This window comes from Jaculus jaculus, chromosome 2 (genome assembly GCF_020740685.1).
Source record: "Jaculus jaculus isolate mJacJac1 chromosome 2, mJacJac1.mat.Y.cur, whole genome shotgun sequence".
NCBI classification, from domain to species: Eukaryota; Metazoa; Chordata; class Mammalia; order Rodentia; family Dipodidae; genus Jaculus; species Jaculus jaculus.
In genome coordinates, this window is record NC_059103.1 from 17,947,880 (window position 1) to 17,972,674 (window position 24,795).

General features: G+C 46.5%; 1 protein-coding gene across 1 annotated transcript in view; it reads left to right on the top strand.

Moving 5' to 3' along the window:
* Positions 1-18,425, top strand: part of Galnt17 (polypeptide N-acetylgalactosaminyltransferase 17) — a 519,549-nt gene extending 501,124 nt beyond the window's left edge. The window contains exons 10-11 of the mRNA XM_004662611.3: positions 15,107-15,274; positions 16,931-18,425. Of these exons, the coding sequence (XP_004662668.1) occupies positions 15,107-15,274; positions 16,931-17,059 (297 nt within the window). The 3' untranslated portion in view covers positions 17,060-18,425. The remainder of the gene's footprint in view (positions 1-15,106; positions 15,275-16,930) is intronic.
* Positions 18,426-24,795: the final 6,370 nt, after the last annotated feature.

Consider the following 24,795-nt stretch of genomic DNA (forward strand, 5'->3'; position numbering starts at 1 on the left):
GAGCCCAAGTCTGGCTCTGGCCATGAAGTTATAGACAATTTTCTTGGAGGTAGTTGTGAACAAGCTAAAAGCAGAATCAGCTTCCCGCGGTCACAAGATGGGAAGGGACAATGTGTTCAGGATGAGCAGAGCATCTTGTATATCTGGGGATGAAGCCAAAAGAATAAGAGACCAATCCGATGCTCAGTCCTTCCAAGAATTTGCCTTATTCCAGGCAAGGCGACATAGAACCTGAACTAAACCCAGAGAAACCAGCCGTGGGTAAGGAGGAAGCTGGTAGCACTGAAGCTGGCGCAGATCAACACAGCGTGAGCCCACAGACCCAGCCTAGTGAGTATGTCACCCAGCAAGACCTGGCTGTAAGCAAGGCCGGTGAAGGGCTTAGGGTATGTATTATAGGAGCCTTTGGACAAGGAACTCTGAAACACAGTGTGACTCTAAGAGTGCCTGAGCATAGGGAAAGCTCTAGGGCCAGGAAACACTGACCACACGGGGCCACTCTGGGATTTATAATGACAAAAAGCATCTTTCAGTGAATCAGAAACAAGTTTTCCAGTGATGAATGTTAGAGCCTGGATGCAGAATCTGTATATAAATTTTGTGCCCCTTTCCGTCAGGCGAAGCATTTTGACCTTTCAGGAAATGGGGCTTTGTGAGAGGAAGTATCTAGTCATTGGATCCCGGTCTTTGAAGAGGATCGTAGGACCTCAGGCTTTTCCTCTTCCTCTGTACTTCCTCTGGCTCATGGGGTAAATTGTCTTCCATGCTCATAAACTACCCCAAGATATGTTGCTTCCCCAGAGGCCCCAAATCTGATTTTAGAGTATTCAAGAGCTATGATCCAAAATAAACATTTCCACTTTTGTTTTATTTATTTATTTATTTATTTATTTATTTATTTATTAGAGAGAGAGTGGACTCACCAGGATCTCTAGCCACTGCAAACAAACTCCAGACACATGTACCACCATGTGCATCTGACTTGTGTGGGTTCTGGGGAATTGAACCTGGATTCTTAGGCTTCACAAGCATGCGCCTTAACCACTAAACCATCTCTCCAGCCCCATATCTATATATTTTTTTGTTCGTTTTTATTTATTTATTTGAGAGCGACAGACAGAGAGAGAAAGCAGATAGAGAGAGAGAGAGAGAGAGAGAGAGAGAGAGAGAGAGAGAGAATGGGCACACCAGGGCTTCCAGCCACTGCAAACGAACTCCAGATGCGTGTGTCCCCTTGTGCATCTGGCTAACGTGGGTCCTGGGGAATTGAGCCTTGAACCGGGCTCCTTAGGCTTCACAGGCAAGCTCTTAACCACCAAGCCATCTCTCCAGCCCCCATATCTATATTTTAACAACACATTTCACACAGTCATAAGACACCATTCTTATTGGGCACTGAGAAGATAACTCAGCCAGTAAAGGGCTTACCCTAGAACCATGAGGACCTGAGTTTGATCATTTGAACCCTCTTAAAAATGATTCATGTGGTGACACATGCCTGTAATTGTAGTGATTGGGGAGGCAAAGACAGGAGGTTCCCTGTGGCTCACTAGGAAACCAGTCTAGTCTAATTGGTGGGGTCCAAGCCAATGAGAGACCCTGTCTTAAAAACCAGGTAGATGGGGGCTGGAGAGATGGCTCAGCAGTTAAGATGCTTGCCTGTGCAGCCTTAGGACCTATGTTCAACTCCCCAGATCCCACATAATCCAGATGTACAAGGTTGATGCATGCGTAAGGTCGCACATGCACACAAGGAGGTGCACACATCTGGGGTTCAATTGCAATAGCTGGAGGTCCTGGTGTGCCAATTCTTTCTCTCTCTCTCTCTTCTTCTCTCATAAAGGTGTGTGCCACCATGCCCTGCAAAAAAATAAAATAAAAATAAAAATAAAAAAACGAAGATGAATGGCACCTAAGGAATTAATAACATCCAAGCTTGTCCTCTGGTCAGTGTGTGTGCGTACACACACACACACACACACACACTCACTCATACACATTCTTTAAAAAAGAAACCATTCTTATGGGTTTCAGCCCATCAATAAACAAATACATTTGCCCCCGAAGCAGATTACAATCAAGGGAACATATCTGTCAGCCTCCTGCATAGAAGGTGAGAAAACTGCATTCTTCATTTAACCTAGCTTTTCACACTGACTGTTCCTGATTGGAAAGTGATGAAGGATACCCTTAATAGTAAAGCAATTGCAAAGCCACGTTTTCATCGACAGCCTAATGGATTCTTTGCTGCATTGTAGAGTCATTTCACAATTATTTGTCTGCTTTTGTTTATCTGGCTGTAACCTGCATATGTTATTTCTCCCTCAAGGCTGTTAAATCCAGGTTACTAGTTGTGTGTCTCTCTTAGATCATCTCAAATAGAAAATTCTCTTTTCTCTCCTAAATGAGAATTAATTGTATTTGAATGTGGAGATTTTTTTTCCACACACATTAAATGGTTTGTGGATAATGGTGTTCATTTCTTCTCCTGCAGCCAAACCTAGAGAAATTCCACCCAATTTAAAAGGCATTTTGGCAGCATTTGTGTTTTTGCAACGTACTTTCCTCGGTCCTCATGCTATACAAAAAAAAAAAAAAAAAATGGGTAGGATGCTGCTATCCCGGAAGGCATCCCACAGCAAAGGAAAGACACATAAAATACAAAATCATGTAACTTAAATGAGCTCACCCCTGAATGGAAGCCCGAAATCATTGAGGAGGGATGGATGTAGGGCAAGGATGTTGCTGTTCAGGGGAGACACATTGAACTATGCGTGTGTGGGTGTGTGCGTGAGCACACGTATGGAAGCCAGAAGACCACCTAAACCTTCCTTTTGACACAGGGTCTCTCATTAGCCTGGAGCTCACTAATTAGGGCAAACTTGTTGGCCAGTGAGCCTCAGGAATCCTCCTGTCTCCTCCTTCTCCCCACCCCCACCCAGTTCAGTTCTGGGATTATAGGTTCAGACATCTCACCTAACATGCATGCAAGGTGAGAACTTGAATCACTGAGCAATCTCTCCATGTGTGACCTAATCTTAATTATCAACTTTGCTGGATTGAGAAGTGGAAAGCACACTTCCTTCTGTATCCACAAGGGGGTTTCCAGAGAAGGGACGAACCTGCCCAGAATGTAGGCAGCACCACCCCAGAGAATGGAGGTGAACCCTCTCCCGTTTCTTCCCCTACCCCTCTCTCATTCTCACTCTCTTTCTGTCTTCTGGCTACCATAGCATGAGCTGAACCGAGCTACCACTGTGAGCCTAAATAAATCCTTTTTCCTTTAAGGTTTTGGTCACGGCAATAACAAAACAAACTCAGTCATAGTATGAAGTGAATTGGGTCTGCAATGTATGCAATGGAAGGTGGAGGCAAACCCAAGACATCGTCGGACAGATGGGAATGTGGGGGCTTGGAGACAGGAGGCCCCCCAGCTCCGAAGGGACCTCAGCAGTTCAAGTCTCAATGGTCACACATGGGGTTTTAGGAGGAGATACACAGGACTGGCACATGGAGGGAGTTGCTGGTTGACCTGTAGCTGTGGATGAAGGGTGGAGAGAAGACAAGGTGACTCATGCTGGCCCGTCTCCAGCCCAGGGAGGGATGTGGACTCTGGCTGTATAGTAGGTGTCTGGCTCCACATGTACCACAGCTGGAGGAGCGAGTTGAATCAGGCAATCATAATCCCAGAGAAGGAATCATTGCCTATTGGCTCCTCCGTGGATGGTTCTACTCCCAGTAGCAATGCTACCATGGCAACAGCGAGCATCGCACTGAGGTAACAAATCCCACAGGGTAGTGGTTCTGAAACAGTTTTGTGCATGAGCATAGAGAGAAGGTGGAAATAGCTCCCGGGAGTATAGTAAGTTAGATATTTGAAAGGTCTCCCCTATACTATAGAACAAGATTTTAGAGACACTACCAGGGACACCGTTTAAAAACCTTTCTAGTTTCCCAAGAAAGCTATTGTATCAATGAGCTATTACTGTGTAACAAATCGCCCAAAGTCATTTTCACACTTAAAAAAAAAAAACCACGAGGGTTGAGGCGGAGATGGCTCAGTAGGCAAGAGTGCCTGCTACAAGCGTGAAGAAAAATATATATACACACACACACATGTATTTGTCATGACAAATAATCACCAAAGGAATTTGGAAAGAATGTACTACACTTGTATGAAATGTCCTAATGAGCTGGATGGGGCGGTGCATGCCTTCAGTCCCAGCACTCTTGAGGCTGAAGTAAGAGGATCACTGTGAGTTTGAGGCCAGCCTGGGGCTACAGGGTGAGTTGTAGGTCTGGGTTAGAGTGAGACACTGCCTTGAAAAAAGAAAAGAAAATGTCCACATACACACACACACAAGTGCACTCAGCATGTGCGCACGCACACACACACACACACACACACACACACACACACACTTATCCAATAGTTTAATGTGTTGTCCCTGAACAGAGATATCCTTGCCTTACCTCCACCCGTCCTCAATGGTTACTTTTAAGGTTTTTACTCAGATATGATCTCATGTAAGTCACATCATTTTGTATTTTATGTGTCTTTCTTTGCTGTGGGATGCCTTCCAGGATAGCAGTATCCTACCCATTTTTGTATAACATGAGGACCAAGAAAAGTATGTTGCAAAAGTAAACAAATTCTGCCAAATGCCTTATAAATTGGATGGAATTTTTCTAGATTTGGCTGTTGGATTTGGGAGAAGAAATGAAGCCCATAATTTTGTACACTTAATATATGATGTAAAATTAATCTTTGAAACAAGAGTGCTGTCTTTAGGCAAGAATGTGTTATAAACAGCAATTTATCAGTGGGGGCTGGAAAGAATGCTTAGTGGTTACAAGGTGGGCCATGCATCTGGAGTTCATTTGCAGTGGCAGAAGGCCCTGTCATGCCCATTCTCCCTCTCTATCAGCCTCTTTCTTTCTCTCTCAAATAAATAAAATAAATTTAAAAAAAAATTTCAAAAGAAATTCATCAATGAATCTAAGCAAGCATTTCTTACATAAAATAATACCAGTATCAAAATGTGTTGGACATGCCTGTAATCCTAGCACTTGAGAGGATGAGGCTAGTTGGACTACATGGTGAGTTCCAGGCAAGCCTGGCAAAAAGAGTAAGACCCTGTGTTAAAAAAGAAAAAAAGGAAGGAGTAGGGTGGGAGAGATGGGTCAGCAGTTAAGGCACTTTCCTACAAAGCCAAAGGACACAGTTTCAATTCCCCAGGACCCATGTAAGCCAAACATACAAGGTGGCACATGTGTCTGGAATTCATTTGCAGCAGTTGGAAGCCCTGATGTGCCCATTTTCTCTTTCTTCCCCTACCTCTCTCTTTCTCCCTTCCTCCTTGCAAATAAATACATAAAATATATTTTTTTAAAGGAAGGACTGTAAAGGTGGATCAGCAGTTAAAGACATTTGCTTGCAAAGTCTGATAGCCTGGGTTCAATTCCCAGGACCCACGTGGAGCCAGATGCACAAAACGGTGCATGTGTCTGAAGTTCATTGGCCATGGCAGAAGGTTGCTGGCATACCCATTCTCTCATTCTCTCTCTTTCTCTCTCTCACACATGTAAGTACACAAATAAGATATTTTAAACAAGCAAAGTAATCATGTTAACAAGGAGAAGAGTGAGTAGCAAGAGAAATATAGCCAAAATACTGAACAATTAAGAGGAGGTGATCCGACTTTTTTTTTTTTTTTTGTACTCTTAATATCATTGAATTCTATTTTAGGGAGGAGGATGTTAAAACATGGAATAAATTTGGATTTTGCTAAGCTCTTAATGGTTCCATTTCAAGAGTAAACAATAAAAGAGTAGAAGTGGAATCTGATGTCCAAATCTATGGAGGGGAACAATGAAATATATTAATGTCCCAGCAAATAAAGAAAACATAACCAATCCTAAAAGGAAACAGAGAAGGCTGGACACATGGACCGTGCAAAGAAAATGGTGACAGAAATAAGCAGCCATAGAGTGGACTTGCCTGAGTCACAAGGGGTGAACAAAAATTTTGACACAGACCCAGGCACATTTGGACATGTGTCACAGTGGTGTGGTCAGTGGAAACCTGGCCATGGCCTTTAGAAAACAGGAGCTAAGGAAACTTGCAGAGTCCATGGTTTAAAGTGACCATTAAAGGGATAGAGAATTGGGCCAGGGGTTAAAGGCACTTGCTTCAAAAACCCACAGGCCTTGAGCTGGAGAAATCACTTAGTGATTAAAGCATCTGCCTGCAAAGCCAAAGGACCCCGACTGGATTCTCTAGGACCCATGGAAGCCAGATGCACAAGGGGGCCCATGCATCTGGAGTGCGTTTGCAGTGGCTGGAGCCCTGGCACTCACTCTTGCTCTCTCTCTCCCCCACCCCTGCCTCTTTCTCTCTCAAATTAATTAATTAATTAATTAATTAATTAATTTTTAAAAAACTATAGGCCTGGGTTCAAGCCACATAAAGCATTCATTCGCAGAAGCAAGAGACCCTCTTGCAAGGGGGCGCAATTGTACGCACACACACGCATGAACACACACACGCATGCATGCACACGCACATGCAAGTAAATAAAAACATTAGAAAATCATAAAGAAAAAAGTAAAGTGACCATGAAGTACCAGGGGAGTGCTCTCCAAGGTCATGGAAGTGTCTTAAGGACACTGCTTACACTAGCAATGAATGTTCTCAAGGCAGAGTTTAACTCTGGGGTATGTGTGTTGAGTGTGTGTGTGTATATATATATATATATATATATATATATATATATATATATATATATATATATATATGGGGGTGCATGTGCCACGGGCAGAGAACAACCTCAGGATTGGGTCCTCTCCTTTCAGGTTATTTGAAGCAGGGTCTCTGGTTTGCTGCTGCTAACACCAGACTAGCTGACCGGCAAGCTTCAAGATTCTGCTGACTCTGAGAACCATTGCCACATGCCCTCTGGACTGACAGGCGTGTGTCACTTGTCTTTGGCTGTGTGTGAGTTCTGAGGATCAGAACTCTGGCTGTCAGGCTTGGGCAGCGGGTGTTTTTAACCACTGAGCCATCTTCTCAGCCTCGACAAGAGGATTAACAGCAACAACAACAAAAATCATTACTAATAACATCAACATGAATTAAATGCTTGGGAATAAATTTAACCAAAGAGGTACAAGACTTATTGACTGAAAACTACAGAACATTGCTGAGACACTTTGAAGCCCCAAGTTAAAAAAATAAAATAAAATAAAAACAGCACATAGCATTTGTAGACTAGAAAAAGATGTTATTAAGGTGGTAAAACTCCTGTAGCCAACTTAGCAATTCAGTGCAAATCCTATCAGAATTCTGCCTTTTTTTTTGCATAACCTGAAATGATGATTCTAAAATTCATATGAAAAGGTAAGAAACCCGGGATAGTAGGTACAGTATTGAAAATGAAGAACTTAGCTGGGATAAAGAAGATCCCACTTCTGAAAGTTAGTACAAAGCTATAATTGTGATGGTAGAAAGACAGACCAAGAGATCAGTGGATTAGCACCGAGAGTCCAGAAATAAACCCTCACATTTACAGTCAATTGATTTTGCACAAGGGCGACCAGGCACTTCAATAGAAAAATGATAGTCTTTTCAACAAATGGTGCCGGAACAACCAGACAGCTACATGAAAAAGAATGAACTCGGACCCTCACCTTATATCATATGGAAAAAGACCTCAAAATGGATCAAAGACCTAAATATAAGAACAGGAATGATAAAAGTCTTAGAAAACATAGGGAGGGATAAATGCTCGTGACCTTGGCTTTGGCGATGGATTCTTATTACATGAAACACCCAAGCAAACAAAGAAAACATACAGAGCGCTCAGCAAAATTAAAGACTCTTACGCTTCAAAGGACACTATCAATAGAGTAATATGAACAGAAAGAGTGGAATAAAATATTTGTAAATCACACATCTGAGAAAACAGAGTCTAGTATTCAGGATATGGAAAGAATTTTTATAACTCAAGAAAAAAATAGAAAACTTAACTTTTAAAAATTGACCTAAGATCTAAATAGACATTTTTCCCAAAGATGATACTAAAATGCCATTAAGGCCTGGGGAGGTGGCTCAGTGGGTTGGCCACACAATTGTAAGGACCTTAGTTTAATCTCTAGCATCACATTTATGCCAGAGGCACCTGGAATCTCAGCACTGAGGAAGTGGAGACAGGAGGATTCCTGGGACTCACTGACTCACTAGTCTGTCCTAATTGGTGAGCACTATTCCAGTGAAAACCCCTATCTCACAAAAAAGAAAGAAAGAAGGGAGGGAGGGAGGAAGGGATGGAGGAAGGAAGGAAGGAAGGAAGGAAGGAAGGAAGGAAGGAAGGAAGGAAGGAAGGAAGGAAGGAAGGAAAGAAGGAAAGAAGGAAGGAAAGCAAGCAAACAAGCAAGAAAGAAAGAAAGAAAGGGAAAGAAAAGCCAGGCATGGTGGCGCACGCTTTTACTCCCAGCACTTGTGAGACAGAAGTAGGAGAATTGTTGTGAGTTCAGGGCCAGCCTAGAACTATAAAGTGAGCTCTAGGTCAGTCTGGGCTAAAGTGAGACTTTTGCCTCATTAAAAAAAATAAATGGGGCTGTAGAGATAGCTTAGCATTTAAGGTGCTTGCCTGCAAAGCCAAAGGGTTCTTGTTTGACTTTCCAGGTCCCACATGAGCCAGACAATGTGATGCAAGCATGAAAGGCTATACATGCACAAAATGGGGCCCACGCGTTCACTTGCAGTGGCTGGAGGCCCTGGCACGCCAATCCTTCCCCGGCCCACCCTCTCTTTCACACACGTGCACACGCTCTCTTGTATATATAAAAATAAGGTCAGTCTGTTGGGCTTGCCTCACAAAAAAGAAAGATAGATGGTACCTACGGTTATCCTATGGCCTGTGTGTATACAGAGAGAGAGAGAGAGAGAAGAGAATTTAAGCACATGAATCCATGTGGCTCCAGGAACTTGACAGGAGATGACTGAGAGCAAGAAGAATTAGAAAAGACAGTTTGGAATAGACATAACCATACTAAGGGCTTGGAAAGCAAAATCCAGAACATTCTGGGAGGCTAATAGGTAGCTTCTCCAATCATGGAAACAGCTGGAGCCGCAAAACTTGATTTATGTGGCAAGGACAGGGGGACCTTCCTTGAATCAAAAGCCCTTGTAGGTGGATGGACGGAAAGACTGGGGCAAAGCAGAATAATTTGACTGACAACAGGCTTTAGATTCCCCATCCTGCTTTGCAATAGGAAAGTTGATATGAGGTCTGTTGGCCTGACTATAGTCCAGTCCCATTGTATTAGGAACGCCTCTCATCACTATGATCAAAATAGCTGACAGAAACAACTTAAGAGAGAAAGGACTTATTTTGGCTCATGGTTTCAGTGGTTTCGGTCCATCGTGGCAAGGACAGTGTGTTGGAGCAGCTCGGTTCAGAGCAGGGGAGCGTGTGGCAGACACCAGCCAGGAATGAGTGTGCGACAGGAAGGAACCCCAATTGTAGGCCCCTGAGGACATTGCCTAGGGATCCACTTGCTCTAGCAATAACTCACCTCCCAAACATTCCTGCCTCCAAAACTAATACCTCTAGCCGAGGACCAAGAATGCAGGACATGAGGGCTGGAGAGATGGCGTATTTGTTAAAGTGCTTGCCTACAAAGCCAAAAGACTCAGGTTTGATTCTCCAAGACCCACAAAAGCCATATACACAAGGTGCCACATGGATCTGGAGTTTGTTCGCAGCAGCTGAAGGCCTTGGAATGCCCGTATTCTCTCTCTCTCTCAAATAAATAAATTAAAAATAAATTTTAAAAATGATTTCAAGGCCTAGACAGATGGCTTAGTGGTTAAAGTGCTTGTCTGAAAAGCACAGGGACCCATGTTCAATCCCTCAGATCCCACAGAAGCCAGTTGCACAAAGATGAGGCAAATACAAGGTTGCACATGTCCACTAGGTGGTGCAAGCATGTGGAGGTCAATTGCAGTGGCCAAGATCCTAGAGCACCAATTCTCTCTATATGTTTATCTATTTCTCTCAAATAAAATAAAATAAAACAAGAAGTTAGCCAGGTATGGTGGCACACGCCTTTAATCCCAGCACTCAGGAGGCAGAGGTAGAAGGATCATCATGAGTTCAAGGCCACCCTGAGACTACATAGTGAATTCCAGGTCAGCCTGAGCTACAGTGAGACCCTACCTCAGAAAACCAAAAAAAAAAAAAAAAAACAGAAAGAAAGAAAGGAAAAAAAAAAAAGAATTCAAGGCATTAGCCTGTAGTATGCATTTCCTTTACAATTCACAGCATTCAACAGGTTTCAGAGCATAGTGTCCTCCTTCTCATGTCCCAGTGAAAGAAGCCACATGGCTCTGGGGAGATGGCTAGGTGGGTAAAGCACTTGTCATGCGAGCCTGAGCACCTGAGCTCCAGTCCCCAGCACCCACATAAGTGCTGGGCAAGGGGCCTGGGCCTGTTATCCTGGCACATGGGAGGCAAGGACAGGAGGATCCCCAAAGCAAGCTGGCCAGCCAGACTATAGCCAAATCGGTGATCTCCAGATTCAATGAGAAACCATGTCTCAATCAACAAAAGTGGAGCGTGACTGCGGAAGACACTTGATGTCGACCCCCTGTCTCCACGTGCATGCGCACACACTCATAAACACGGGCGTGCACACTCCTGCACACACTTGCTCCCACACATATGAATACACATTCACACGTACGCCATACCCAAAAACACATGCAAAATAAAGGAGGTAGGTGCTGGCCCTTTAATCAAGCCAGCAGAGGCTCTGCACGCTAGCATGAGAAACCCCAAATGGAAGGAAATCCCACCAAGGGCCCTTCTGGCCTCTGGGGCGTGTGTGGTCACATGACTCGGGCTGGCCTCTGACCTCTGCTTGTCATAGCCATGGTAAGTTCAGCTGTTCTCATGCCTTGACATCAGAAAGGAGAACCTGTGAGTCCCAGTGGCATTAAGTTTTGCTTTTTAAACATCTGGGTCACAGATATGCTCAGTTAATTAATGTTCTTAGTGCCATTCATTTGCCTGCTGGATAACAGATTGATTCATAATTTCAATAAACATCTGTGTATATCATACCCCTGAACATAAAGGCAGCTTGCTGCCATTCATCACTTTGCATTGAGTGAATTTAAATATATGCAGGGAAACATTGTTTAGGGAGGGGAGGGGAGAGCTCCTGGTTTTCTTGCCATTTTGCCTCGAACAATTACTCTGATTTTGAACTAATTTCGGTGTCTAGCACTCACGCACTGCATCTCTCTCAAGGACACCTTTTAAGCTCCCCGTCACTTCCTTAAGGGGAGCAAGCAGGATCCCCTTTTGGGATCAGAGCTGAGGGCTTTTGAGTAGCTTTCAAAACACAAGAACCCTTCCAGAAAATTTGACCCATCTAAGAGTCACTCATGTCCCTGAACAGTCTCCTAGCTCCCTTCCTGGTTGACTCCTAAGAAGTTCCACAGCTCTCAAGAAAATACTGTAATTGTCTAGAAATCTGCAGCGAGGCCCGTCTGCCATTCAGCGGCTGGGGCCGGGGAAGCCTGCCGTTTGGATAGCCAGGTGTCACAGAGAGAGACCAGAACCCAGGCAAATGGCCAGATGTCTTCATGCTTCGTTCTCCTCATCTGTAAACTGAATCCCAAGCCTTCCACCCATGAGCCTTAGGAGAGAACCTTCATATCCAAATGGTAGTACTGGTCCTATCCCAGAGCCATCCAGCTGACTTGTAGATTTGTGAGCTATATTATACAGATGTGTTTTGTTTTGTTTTTTTTTCTTTGTCAGAAGGCACTTGCTAACTGATGCAGTGACACTGGGGAAAGGTTTTCAGGCAATACCATCTCTGTACAGTTAGCAAGTGTTGCGTTACAAGACTAGAACCCATCTCAAAGGGTAGATATTATTTATTTATTCCCTGTATAATTGTGATTTGATTAAGAAACTCTTGGTTTTGAATGCCTAATCCCCGGGTTGTGGAACTTTTGGGAGGCAGACCCCTGCTAGAAGAAGCATGTCACCGCGGAGCCCTTGAGTTTTTATAGCCCTGCCCTGTTTGGCATGTATTTGTCTATACTTTCTCACTGCCGGTGTGCTGGTGTGAGCCAGATGCCTACTCCTGCCATGCTTTCCCTGCCATGATGAAAATTCCCTTTAAGTTTCTTTCTTTAAGTTGCTTTACTTCTTTTTCTTTTCAAATTTTTATTAACAACTTCCATGATTATAAAAATTATCCCATGGTAATACCCTTCCTCCCCCCACTTTCCCCTTTGAAACTCCATTCTCCATCATATCCCCTCCCCCTCTCAGTCTCTCTTTTATTTTGATGTCATGATCTTTTCTTCCTATTATGATGGTCTTGTGTAGGTGGTGTCAGGCACTGTGAGGTCATGGATACCCAGGCCATTTTGTGACTGGGGCGAGCATGTTGTAAGGAGTCCTACCCTTCCTTTGGCTCTTACATTCTTTCCGCCACCTCTTCCGCAATGGACCCTGAGCCTTGGAAGGTGTGATAGAGATATTGCAGTGCTGAGCACTCCTGTCACTTCTTTCCAGCACTATGATGCCTTCTGAGTTATCCCAAGGTCACTGTCATCTGAAAAGAGAAGATCCTCTACAAAAAGTGAGAGTAGCATTAATATAAGGGTATGAACATTAAGAGAAGTGCTTACTGGGCAGTTTGATAAGCATAGTATATACATTTAGCCAGACAGCAGCAGACGTTACACCCCTAGGGGATGTATTCCCTCCCATGGAGTGGGCCTCCGGTCCAATTAGAGGGCAGTTGGTTTTCACCATGAAGGTTGCTTTATTTCTTTAAGCCATTTCTGGTTAGATATTTTGTCCCAGTAACAATAAAGTTACTGATACAGAAAAGAAAATATGCAATCTATTCTATTAGACACCAGCTGTATATTGCCAACCACCTAATGCATAAAATTATGAAAACAAAAATTGAAGAAGTGAGCACTGGAGAGATGGCTCAGTGGGTAAAGTGCTTGGCACACAAGCATGAGGATCTCAGTTCAGATCCCCAGCACCTCCATAAAAGCCAGGTGAGGTGGAGATAGGGTCAGGATCCCTGGGACTAACTGACTAACAAGTCTAGCTGAATTGATGAGTTCCAGATTCAGTGAGAGACCCAGTGTCAAAAAATAGACCCTGAGGGTGACAGTGACTTGCATGCATACACATACAACATACAGACATACACAATGAAGAATTGTATTTGCCCTTCACGTTGCCCCCCCCCCATCTCATACTAGAAGCACCCCCTTTATCCTCTTTTCAAACATGTCTGTGTTCAGGCTAGACATACATACTTGCAGAGTTTAGCCGCATACCCACAGCTTCGAGGTTTTTAATATTTACTTATTTATTTATTATTTATTTATTAGAGATGGAGGGAGAGGGAGAGAGAGAATGGACACACCAGGGCCTTCAGTTGCTGCAAATAAACTCCAGACACATGTGCCACTTTGTATGTCTGACTTACAAGGGTCCTGGGGAATTGAACTTGGGTCCTTTGGCTTCGCAGACAAAATGCCTTAACAGCTAATCCATCTTTCCAGCCCAACACACCTTTGATTTTTAAATAATAGTGTTCACCACATTCATGACGTTTGTCTCAGAACATATTTGACCTCTTCAGATCTGTGATTTGCTCCTAGCAAGGCATGAACTAATTAGAGATAGCTCCTGCGCTTCAGTCATGTGAAAGACGGGCGAATGCATTTTTGTGAATTTACTGTTTTTAATTTGTTTTTGAGGTTTTCATACATGTGTATTACATTTTGTCCATATGTACCCAACATGATTCTTCCCTACCAACCCCCTTCCTCCCCCCCCACCATATTCCTTTCCACCACTTACCAGTGGCTATGCCACCCAAGAGAATGACTCCTCTTCCCCTGACAGATGTTAACTGTCATTAGCTCATCAGGGAGTCACAAAACCATCAAAGCCCTTCCCCTATCCACAACAGGAGTTGACTGCCCCCTTGGCGTGCAGATGTCACGCAGGTGCCCACAGCTGCTCTAAGTTCACGAGTACAGCGGCCTCATCACGTCTAGAGTTCACAGTGCTCCTTCCCATCCTCCAGCTCTTACATTCTTTCCATCCCATCTTCCATGGTGGCCCCTGATCCCCAACGAGGGCGACATATATGTCTCTTGTAGGGCCTAAGACTCATCAATCACTTACTTTCATCAAAGAACTCTGGAGCCTAGTATGGGGAAACTAGTACATCCGCTTTGATTCTCTGCCTTAACCACCTCCCACTGCTAATAACAGAAGGCATCTGCGGATATAAAGATAAATATCTAGGAGGTGGGTTGACCACGCATCCATATGGCACGACAGCAATAGTAGGTTATTCCCTGGTGTCGACATTCTCCCCAGCCATGGACTTTTGACCTGGTTTTCTGTGTCAGGCATGGATTCCCATCTGTGGAGCGGGCTTCAAATTCTATCACAGAGCTGTTGGTCTCTCCTCATACCAGACATGCTGCTATTGTGGCGAAAGGCACACCTTGCCTGGCGGTTGAGTAGTGTAGAATGCAGGATTCACCTCTGGGTGACGATGTTGTTGGTGAACGTTTTTGTATGCCATCAGCCGCCATAGCACCTTCTGGCACTATGAAAAATAACCAGCAAGTAGCCATCTCTACGTCCTGTACCCCACGGCTGTGGGCTCTTTAGCAATAGGGTCTTACCTTTCAGTTCTGCTGGGCAACCAAGGGCCATATCAATAGCGGTATGGTTTTGAAGGGCCCCCAGAGACTTTCTCTGCCAACAACGCACCAGGAGGGAAGGAAGGAATGGAGAGAAGAAGGGAGACATATGCTCTGGATATCTGTGTGTACCAGCAAGCCTGAGGTCCCTCTAGATCAGGTTGGTCCCATGACTTGGGCCTGTGGAGGTGTGCATCACTGTAACAAGATGCTTGGCTGTATCTGTGCAGTTGACAGAAGGTAGAGTGGAAGCTCACACCTGAGCCACACCGCCCTCATCTCTTCCCCCTCCCTCCATCTCTCACGTCTCTCTGCTCTCCCTACAAGCTCGCCCGTTATACCAAGGAAGGCTTCCTACACCTGGGTGCTCTGGGGACCACCACGCTGCTCCCTGACACCCGCTGCCTGGTGGACAACTCTAAGAGCCGGCTGCCACAGCTCCTGGACTGCGACAAAGTCAAGAGCAGCCTGTACAAGCGCTGGAACTTCATTCAGGTGAGTGACCCATGGACAGCACCGGCTGGTTACTGCCCGCAAAATAGGAGCGGGAGGCAGAGTGGATAACCCGATTTGTTAACGTGGACTAGGGAATAACTTCCAAAGCCCGAGCACCCAGGCACTGCCTCTTAGGGCCTTCATAGGCACTTCCGCATCATTTCTTACCCTCTCTATCATGGGTGGGTTTCAAGTTTTCCAATACGCAACAGAGGCCATGAGCAGAAAGCTGTAGTAGCAAGCAGGTTTTGGAAGTTGGGGGGGTGGAGCGCAGTTTAGACAAAGGGTTTTGGAAAGCAGCTTCATTTTGAGGTAAGGCTTAGCAGACAGGATACAAGCAGCCCTATTGTGACAAGGAGCCCCCAGAGTTTGATCTTGACTTCCAGCCTCGGGACCATAGGGTGGAGCAGAGCACAGAACAAATTTTGGTGTCCCCAGTACAAAGCATCCTGGAATCCAGCTCTCCCAGCCCTGGACCAGCCTCATGGGTTTATTAAAATCTGCAGGCACCCTCAATCAGTAGGGCTAAGGAAGATCTCAAATACCCCAGGAAGTTTCTACCCTGGCTGCTTCATCAGTAGTGGTGACTTTTCTCCAGGGGCAACAGGAGCAAGTGTTCGCCCAGAGAGGGCACCAACAAAAGGCCAAAGTAATGATCAGTGAATCAGGGAGTTGATCGGTATGACTTACAGGAGCCTGGGTGACTCAAAGGCAGCTGGATCGTCAGAAGGCCCACCTGGAGAGATGGCTTAGATGTTAAGGCACTTGCCTGCGAAGCCTAACGACCCAGGTTCGATTCCCATGTACCCATGTAAAGCCAGATGCACTAGGTAGCACATGCGTCTGCAATTTGTGTGCAGTGGCTAAAGGCCCTGGAGTGCCTGTTCTCTCCCCACCCACCCACTCACCCCGACCTCTCTCTTTCTCTATCTCTCTCTAAAATGAGTAAATAATAAAATAGTTTTTTTTTAAAGGCCCACCCCAGGCTGGGTGATGATTCATGAAAAACAGCATGTCTGGAGCCCCTGTCCAAATTGCAGACAGCCCCACCCAAGCATCTCCTCCTCAGCAATTGGTTCTGCTTCTGTAGCGTTTGCTAGGAGCCTTGTAAATCTTGTTCCTGAACCTTAGGAATTCTGTGTACTTCCTGAGTCTTAAAGAATCTCCCTCCAAGAAGGAATGTTTCAGGCTGGAGAGATAGCTTAGCAGTTAAGGCGCTTGCCTGTGAAGCCTAAGGACCCACGTTAGGTCTCTCTCCAGAACCCACGTAAGCCAGATGCACAAAGATGAGGCAAGCATAAGGCCGAACATGACCACTAGGTGGCACCAATGCCCGAAGTGCAATTTCAGTGGCTGAGGCTCCGTCCGCCAATTCTTTCACTCTCTCTCTCTCTCAAAGATAAAAATAAAATAAAATTAAAAGGGAATGTTTCAACTCAGAGGAAAGCAACACAGGTGCCTTGTCCAGACACTAAAATGTGGGGGAGTTCATTGGTGCGCTGGAGAAGGCCGCCCATGAGCCTTCCACAGGGTGGAGAATGTTGGGAATGTCGTTAGGAAATCTTGATCCCGCTGAGAAGCCTGATGTGGAGAGCTGTGGTGGGGAAGGGACTCCGCGTGTCTGCCTCTCTCCTTCTTCCTTCCTCTCGTCCCCAGAATGGAGCCATCATGAATAAAGGCACCGGGCGCTGCCTGGAGGTGGAGAACCGCGGCCTGGCTGGCATCGATCTCATCCTCCGCAGCTGTACTGGACAGAGGTGGACGATCAAGAACTCCATCAAGTAGATGGAAGGAGCTGGGGCCCAGAGCCCAGCCCCAGGATGGGGCCCATCCATCCTCAGGACCAGCCACAGGGTGGAGACACGACAGGGGCCCACCGGATGCCCCGTGGGTCTCCGATGGCTCCTCCAGGGCAGTACAGGGACGCCAGCTAAAGACATAATGTCCCCATCAGGTATTCAGGTGCCCTGAGGCCCGTGTGCCCCGAACTGTTCCCCCCGCCCTTCTCTGGGAGAGCGGCAGCGGTGCCTTCCGCAGCTCCGGGCGCGGCGGGTACCAAGGCGCAAAACCGTCTCCATTCCTCCGCCGCACCGTCTCCCACCCCAACATCAGCATTTGGGACTGGCAGGGGCCCCCGTCTTCTTTCTCATTCTTTGCAGCAGTCGCTTAAGAAATTCATCTTGGCCCCTCAAAGAAGTTGAGGGGAGGGGGCTTCAGCAGTATTCTCTAGCACCCCTTTGGAGGAGGAAGAGCAAAGCGCGAGACAACCCCCCCCCCCACAAGACGCTGTTTCCACCGAGATCGCTTCTGCCCATCCACATGCCAAGGCAGTTGCCACCCCTGGACTTCCTCATAAGGGTGGTTTCGGGGGTGTCCGCTCTGGGCCCTTCTTGGGGCTCCCTGTTCTTCTCTTTGGAACACTAGACTCCTGTGAACATGAAAAACATCTGTGTCCAGAGAGAGTCAGAAATCAGCTGGGCATGCAAGGTGTTCTCAGCCCTGGGCGGGTGACAGCTTTGCCTGTTGGGGTACAGACGCTCTGGCTTTGGAGCAGCGAGGGTCGTCTGTATATGACATAAGGGCTGAAGGAATCAACACAGCCCACAGCGCGGGGACCCCAAGATTGCTTTATGCTCACCTCATTTCACCCCACACTCTGCTGGCTGACAAGGGCCAGAGCTATTTCCTCTTTGAAGAGTAACCACTTCTTTCCCGGTATAAATCGGAGTTAATATATGGGTGTGTATGCGTGTGTGTGTGTGCATGAAAGTGTGCGCCTGCCAGGGTGTGAGGTGTGTGCGCGCGTGTGCGTGTGCGTGTGCATGTTGAAACAGGCACAGCTCTACGTCTTTGGCCTTGCTGCTTCATCGCTCAGTGGCTGGGACAAGGCTGTGGCAAAGTGTGAAGAGGAGGTGACCCTGTCACGGGCTCCCTGGTCCAGAAGACAAGGCTCAGCCTCGCCTGCTGGGCTATAACCCTTTTGTCACTTCCCACCTCTCTTCCCACTGCTCTCCTCGGCCAACCCCTGCCCAGAACCGAACCCTGTAGCTGCTCAGCGTGGGGTTCACAGTGTCTCATTTAATGGCCTCTTAACTGGTGATTCCCTCGCCCAGTCTCCCACCTTGTGAAATAAAAATGTTAGCCCTTCCAAGATGCAGCCTCCAGCTTGCTATGCTTTTTTGTTGTTGTTCATATTTATTTTTGTTGTTTTTAGGGGTTGGGGATCAAATCTAGGAACTTACATGTGCTGGACAAGCACTCTACGGCTGAGCTACCTCTGCAGGCCTTTAATTTGCTTCTTGCTTCCTCCAGTACCCAATGCCAAGAGGGGAGTGGCTGTTTCATCGTGGTGGGGAAAGTGTAGTAAGCTCAGCCAAGTGTCACCACAGCAGCAGGGGGAAGGCAGCAAGAGTGAGCTAAGCTGGCACTGGCTAGCTGGGCTGGAGCGTAACAATCCCAAGCCTTGCCCCCCAGTGACACATCTCCTCCAAGTCTCCACGTCCCAAAGGCTCCACCAATTTAGGATTAATTATGAGGCTCAATCATAAGTACTTGAGGCCATCAGGGCCAGTCCTGTATTCATAAGGGGCATTTGAGGCTTTCTGTGTTCATTTATTTGCCTGCTTGCTTATGTGTCTTGAGACAGGGCCTGACTCAGAAGGTAGCCCAGCTTGTCTTGAACTCCTGGCATTTTTGCCAACTTCAGCCTCCTGCCATCACACTGAGCCGTGTTTGGGCTTACTAAAGGCCCCAAAGAGGGCTAGGAAGATACCTCGGTTAGTAAAGTGCTTCCCTTGTAAGGATGCAGACCTAAGCTCAATCCCCAGTCCCCACATAAGCACTGAGAATGGTGGTGTGTGCCTATAATCCCCAGCACTAGGGACACAGAGGCAGGAGGAGCCTGGCACCCTGCTGGTCAGTTAGTCTAGCCTCATCAGTAAACTCCAGATTAAGGAGAGATCTGGCCTCAAAGGAAGTGGACAGCATTCCTGAGAACGACACCCGAGGTTGACCTCTGACCTCCACACACGTGCACACACACGCGTGTGCACACCCACAGCCAATGCATAACTTTACCCATGTTCACCTGCACATACATAAATACGCACGCATGTAACCACATGTACATACAAATTAATTAATAAAAAATACACGCCAGGTGTGGTGGCACACACCTTTAATCCCAGCTCTCGGGAAGCAGAGGCAGGAGGATCACTGTGAGCTCGAGGCAATCCTGAGACTACATAGTGAATTCCAGGCCAGCCTGAGCTAGAGTGAGACCCTACCCCAGAAAACAAAAATAAATAAATAAATAAAATACTACAATTAAAAAAGGCAAAAAACAAAAATTCTCTGGTAAGTTAGGGCTGAGACAAAGCCAAACTCTGCCCTTACACACACCTTCCTCTCAAAATGACAGAACTTGACTTGATGCAGGCCCATTCACCCCCCTTGCTGACTTCGGGCTAGGAGGGTCAGATTGGTGCAGGAAGCTATAAGGCTGGTGACGGATACCTGGTGCGGACGCCTAGCCAAGCCCTCCTCCAGCATCCAGAAACTTCCACCACTCTAGATCACAGAATCGCGGTGAAAGTACTACCTCCCATGTGTTCACGGAAAAACCGAACCCCGCAAGGCACCTTCTGTGGGGATGGTGGGAAGTGGCGTAATTTCTTCAGCCTTGACAGTTTCACGTCTCTCCTGGGAGGAACCTAAGAAAACCCATCATGGTCAGTGTCAAGTCACACATATGTACACATATCGGTTGCTGTATTGCTTTGGAGTTCTTTGAGAATTGGGGTCAGCCAACGCATTGATGGGGGAAAGAAGTTGTTTGCCGATGTTTTCATGCGTCACCCAAGTCCCTGGGTGACTGGAGTGCAAAAGAGCTTTGGGTTAAGGGAGCCATGGCGATGAGAAGGACTGAGCCGGCAGGCTGGAGAACATGGCGACTCTGCAGTTTGGGTTCTAAGGTGCTCATGGGGCGACACCTGTCCGGTGTGGGCGGGCATCAGGTGTCCTGGAACTTCACAGGTGAGTCGTTCTCTTCTTCAGTGTCTCAGGGCAGCATGTCTGCCAGGCTTGTGTGGTGACGGGTGCCAGTTCAACTGGGCTGCACATCTGGGCACCGACGGTTTGTCCCAGAATCAAGAAGCTAGGGATGTTCATCGGCGTCTCCTGGCAGCAGCTTCCTCCCATAGGGTGGAGAGCCCTAGAGAGACTGGCCAGAAGCCGGGCATGGTGGTGCACGCCTTTAATCCTGGCACTCAGGAGGCAGAGGTAGGTAAATTGTTGTGTGTTCAATGCTACCCCGAGACTACATAGTGAATTCCAGGTCAGCCTGAGCTAGAGAGTGAGACCCCTCGAAAAACCAAATAATAATGATAATAGAATAAAATAAACAGAGAGTGGCCACATGTGAGGACAGAATCTAGGTCACCCTACTGTCCTGCCTGTGCCTGGTCACCATGTGGAGTGGCTGGAGGCCAAGGAAGGAAAAGAAGAATTGACAAAGGGAGAGATAGAAGGGAGAAGCAGGCTGTTGTGGTTCCAGTGTGAAATGTCTCCCGTGAACCCACACGTGTGAACACTTGGCTCCTGGCTGATGGTGCTGTTTGAGAAAGCGGTGGAACTTTTAGAAGGTGGATACTTGCTGGAGGAAGTGGGCCACTCGGTGTGAGCCTTGAGCCTCACTTCTCATCCACTGTTTCCAGACTATGGCTGCAATGCGACCAGTCTCTTCCCACCCCTGCCGCCATGCCCTCCCCAGTGTAATAGGATGAAATGCATCCCTTCTTAAACCAGGAGCCAAAACAAACCCTTTCTTCCTTCCTTAAGTTGCTTTCCTCAAGTGTTTTGTCACAGTCACGAGAGAAGTAATGAGTACAGGAGCCACGGGAGAAACGCTGGTCCAAAGTCCTCTGGGAGTATCAGGAGCATCTGGAAATGCCATTCTGCACTTTAACGATAGAACAGCAAGCTCCAAGTACCCAGCTCAAACGAAGCATGTGTTCCACTAAATATAGTTTGAGAAATGGCGTATCCATTTCCCACCTGTCACTGTTACCTTTGCCTAAACAGTAGGTACAGCAGAAGTTGCTGGGCCGTTTCCTTGTCTCCGGTTTTCTTGGCTCACATGGATCCTCCCTGACATTCCTGCCAGTGACTAGTTCTTTCTCTTTTCCCTATGTGTTCCCATAATGTATATGGCAATAAATAAATAAATAAATGGATAGTATTTCTGGTAAATGCCCAAGTGATCAAAGCCCATGTCTTTGAATCTGCATGTTCTCCTCAAAGTGTTTTCTTCACAGCTGTGCTTATGTCCGTGGCAAGGGAAGAAGAAATAGAAAATATGAAGCCAGGCATGACACACATGTCTGTCATCCCAGCACTGAGGAAGCTAGGCCATGGAGGGCTGCTGTGAGTTTGAGGCCAGCTTGAGCTAACTAACATTGTGAATACCATTGTGAGACCTTGTCTCAAAAGGAAGAAGTAACTGAGGAGATGGCTCGGCGGGTAAAGTACTTGCCATCCAAACATAAAAATCTGACTTTAAAAAAGCAACGAAAAACAAGGAGGCACATTACTGAGATGCATGCTTACTATGAGGGTTTCCAAAATTTTTTTTGGGGGGGGCAGGCATGGTGGTTGGTACACACCTTTAATACCAGCACTCAGGAAGTAGAGGTAGGAGGGTCACCATGAGTTTGAGGTCACCCTGAGACTACATAGTAAATTTCAGGCCAGCCTGGGATAGATTGAGACCCTACCTCCAAAATAAAAGACCTGAGTTTGTATCCATGGCACCCATGTAGAAGTCAGGTGCAGTAATGTATGCCTGTAATCCCAGTGCAGAGGTGCCAGAAACAGGAGGCTCTCTGGTAATTTCTGGTTAGGTAATCTAGCCAGATTAATTAGTTCTGGGCTCAGCAAGAGACCCTGTCTAGGGCTGGAAAGATGGCTTAGCGGTTAAGCACTTGCCTGTGAAGCCTAAGGACCCTAGTTTGAGTCTCAAATCCCCAGGACCCACGTTAGCCAGATGCACAAGGGGGCACATGCATCTGGAGTTCTTTTGCAGTGGCTGGAGGCCCTGGCGTGCCCATTCTCTCTCTCTCTCTCTCTCTCTCTCTCTGCCTCTTTCTCTGTCACTTTCAAATAAATAAATAAACATAAAACAAAAAATATTTTAAAAAAGAGACCCTGTCTAGAACATTACAGTGGAGAGAGATTAAAACTGATACTCAATGTCAACCTCCGGCTTCCACTCGCATATACGCACATGTGCAACCACTCATGCAAGAAATGAATAAATAAGTGATAATATAAAAGTAGTAAAAAAAAAAAAAGTTGTAGAAAGGGGAGACAGCTCAACAGTTAAAGGTGCTTACTTTCCAAGCTTGTTGATATGGGTTTGGTTCCCTAGTGCCTATGTAGAGCTAGATGCATAAAGTAGCACGCGTCTGGAGTTTATTTGCTGTGGCAAGAGGACCTGGCATTCTCTCTCTCTCTCTTTACTTCTCTCTCTCTCTCTCTCTCTCTCTCTCTCTCTCTCTCTCTCTCTCTCTCTGTCTCATTGCTGGCTAGCCAAATTGGTGAGTTCTGGGTTCAGAGACACAGGAGACAGGGCTGGAGAGATGGCTTAGCAGTTAAGGCACTTTCCTGCCAAGCCTGAGGACCCAGGTTTGATTCCCCAGTACCAATGTAAGCCATATGCACAAGGTGGCTTATGTATTTGGAGCTTGTTTGCAGTGGCTAGAGGCCCTAGCATGCCCATTTCTCTCTCTCTCTCTCTCTCTCTCTCTCTCTCTCTCTCTCTCTGTCTCTGTCTCTCTCACACACACATAAATAAATAAATAAATAAATGAATAAATAAAGGAGACTGATTGAGGAAGACGACCAACATCAACCTCTGGCCTCCTCACACATGTGCACACATCTGGGCACACACACACAGATGAGTACACACACAATAAAATAAAATGTAGTGAACAGATAAATATCATGGTCTCTGCCCTTTTGAACTCTATATTTGAGAAATAAAAACACATGCAATTTATTGACACTGTCCACCCCTGGAATCCAGGAAGCTACATAATGGGTTGGCGTGAGTGTGGTGGGGGAGTGTCTAGGCATACAATATTAGCAGATTCCTTCTGCAGTGAGGCTCATGCTAATTGACGGATGTTGGACACGTTGACGTCGCTCCCAGCTTGACTTCATTTGCTGACTTTTGACAGGGGCTCCCAACACTAATTGCCCAGACACAAAGAGCCAAGGGGAAGGATAACATGCCAGAGAGAGAATCACTGGTGCTACAGATGCTTCCAGAACACGAGGGGCTGTGAGCCCAGATGGTGATTATCATTATCCTTAATAAATAGTCAAGGGGCTCATAGTGCTGGAGGATTAAAATATCATCTCTTCCACCCTCCCACGGATGTCCATCACCTTTCCAGTATCTACTTGACACAAGCTGCTGACAGGTTGGGCCACAGCAGAAGAGTGCACACTGAGCTGAGCCAAGGTTTGGAACTCTGGAACCTCTTCTCACTTCCCAGTTGCCTGCAGAGTTGGGGAGGGATGGTTCACTGTGTCAAGTGCTTGCTGTGAAAGCATGAGAACCTAAGGTGTGGATCCCCGGGGTGCCTGAAAAACGATGACTGTGGTGGGACACACCTGTAATCCCAGCTCTGGGGAGGCAGAGACAGGGAATCCCTGGAGCACACTGGCTAGCTAGTCTAGCCCAATCAGAGGAGCTCCAGGTACAGCAAGAGGTCCTGTCTCAGGGCTGGAGAGATGGCTTAGTGGTTAAGGCGCTTGCCTGCAAAGCCAAAGGTCCTCGGTTCGATTCCCCAGGACCCATGTAAGCCAGATGCACAAGGGGTTGCATGCGTCTGGAGTTTGTTTGCAGTGGCTGGAAGCCCTAGTGTGCCCATTCTCTCTCTCTCTGTCTATTTCTCTCTCTCTCTCTTTTTCCCATTCTCAAATAAATAAATAAAAATAAAAATAGTTTTTTAAAAAAGAGATCCTGTCTCAGAAAATAAAGTGGAGAGTGCTTGAGGAAGACACTCCATGTTAACTTTTTTTTCTGCCTACATGCACATATACATACACACAGGCATGTGTGCCCGCACATATATGAACATACATGTGACATACATGCACACCAAAAAGTGAAGACGAGGACCTCTGCTACAAGTGTGCCAGGTGTGATGGTGCGTACCTGGAACCCTAAAGCAGGAGGAACAGTGGATCAGTAGTTCGAGTTCAGCCTGGTGTATGTAGTGAGTTTCAGAATAGCCTGACTCCATGTAGATAAACAAATAAGCATTAAGGTTTGAATCTGAAATGTTTTCCACAGGCCTCCATGTCTGACCACATTGTCCCCAACTCTTAGAGTTGTTTGGGGGAGGTTGTAGAACCTTTAGGAGGTGGATTGTCCCTGGGGAAGTAGGTCACTGGGTCAGGCCTTGAGGTTTTATAGCCTACCCCCCATTCTGGGCCACTGTGATGTGAGG